This window comes from Elephantulus edwardii, unplaced genomic scaffold (genome assembly GCF_000299155.1).
Source record: "Elephantulus edwardii isolate Elephantulus edwardi_28Jun2011 unplaced genomic scaffold, EleEdw1.0 scaffold00164, whole genome shotgun sequence".
NCBI lineage: Eukaryota > Metazoa > Chordata > Mammalia > Macroscelidea > Macroscelididae > Elephantulus > Elephantulus edwardii.
The window spans coordinates 5457166-5458606 of NW_006399914.1; the positions used below are offsets into that span (position 1 = coordinate 5457166).

The following is a 1441-nucleotide window of genomic DNA, read 5'->3' on the forward strand; positions in this document are numbered from 1 at the left end:
ATAATATTTTTATTTTATATCAATCAATCCACATTTTATATCCATCAATTCACGTTGAACACTTAGAACAGCGCTGGGTTCTCTCTATGTGTGTATCCCTCACTTTCACCCTTCCTTTCTCTCAATGCCATCATGTACGATTCAGCTCATTGCTCACATTCCTTTGGGTTGCCAGAGCTATAAACCACATGGAAAGAGATTGATTGCTCATTTTTCTCTTGAGGAACTGCTGATAGCTTCATACCACCAGAGAGGCACAGGTTTCCAGAGGCTGTAAATTGCATGGAAGGAGACTGTCCACCTTTCTCCCATGGAATAGCAAGTGAATTCAAATGATGAACTTCTGGATTGACAGTGAAACTCCTTACCACTAAGCTACTAGAGTTAAGTATACTTATTACTACAGTATTGAGGCATGTAAAAGATTATAGTTCATAAAGTTTTAAAATTATCACAATTCAGCACAAAGACAAACAAGAGTGAAATAGTCCTTGAAAAGTATCAATGTCATTAGAGTACAATCAACAGATTAAAAGAAATCTCAGTTACCAACCATACCTATGACAGACATCCTTTTCCGGATATTGTTGAAATCTAAAAAGGCAAGCAATTGGTAAGTAACCAGGCTCCCCAGTTCTTCTATGGTTATTGTCTCTGGGGTTCGAGATTTAAAAATGAATCCAAAGTTTCTTGCAGCTGTCACTAGGGCCCCTTCATCAGGTGACTGAACTTGGTAAGTCAGCTGGCCTAAAAGGAAAAGAAGTATGCATATAAATACTGAAAATAGTAACTAGTTCTTCAGTACCTAACACAAACGTCAGCTACAGAATCATTCCTTTCCTTTCATATCCTCAGTCCTTCCCTACTCACCAGCCAGATATCTCACCAGGACAAGATACCTCCTCCTCCACAATTCTATAGGACTTCAGACATAATGTCATTGTAACCTTTTCAACTTTTAAGAAGGTATCCATTCCATGGTCTCCACAAAGTATCTTAGGTCAGAGACTACTCCTTTGTCTTTTCAGTGACAAGAAAGACATCATGATTAGTCACAGATAAGACACTGAAATGCATACAAATTCATGCAGGGTTTGTGGTAAGAAGTAGATACATTAATGGTACTATTTCCATCTTATATCAATGGAATTTATGATTGAGAGAGGTTATGTGATTGTTGCAAGATCACACAGTCAAATGGTGAAGGAGCAGATACTTTGAACTCTGTGTCAGTTTTCTGTCAATGACCATCTCTATGAGAAAGCATACGAGAAGGTTATTAAAGTAGGAGAGATCAAGCCAGAATGTTAACAATTGTTACATGATACTATTTGTGTCTTGGGGCTGAAGGAAGGAAAGGACAGAAGAAAAAAATAAATGAAGCTTACAAGTAGAAATAAAAAATACACTTTAAAAACATCATATATAAGGTAAGCCTTTT

General features: G+C 37.1%; 1 protein-coding gene across 1 annotated transcript in view; it reads right to left on the minus strand.

Annotated features, from left to right (window-relative positions):
• The window catches only part of ATP8B4 (ATPase, class I, type 8B, member 4), a 229142-nt gene that overhangs the window by 84526 nt on the left and 143175 nt on the right, over positions 1–1441 (minus strand). The window contains exon 12 of the mRNA XM_006895328.1: positions 559–747. Coding sequence (XP_006895390.1) covers positions 559–747 — 189 coding nt within the window. The remainder of the gene's footprint in view (positions 1–558; positions 748–1441) is intronic.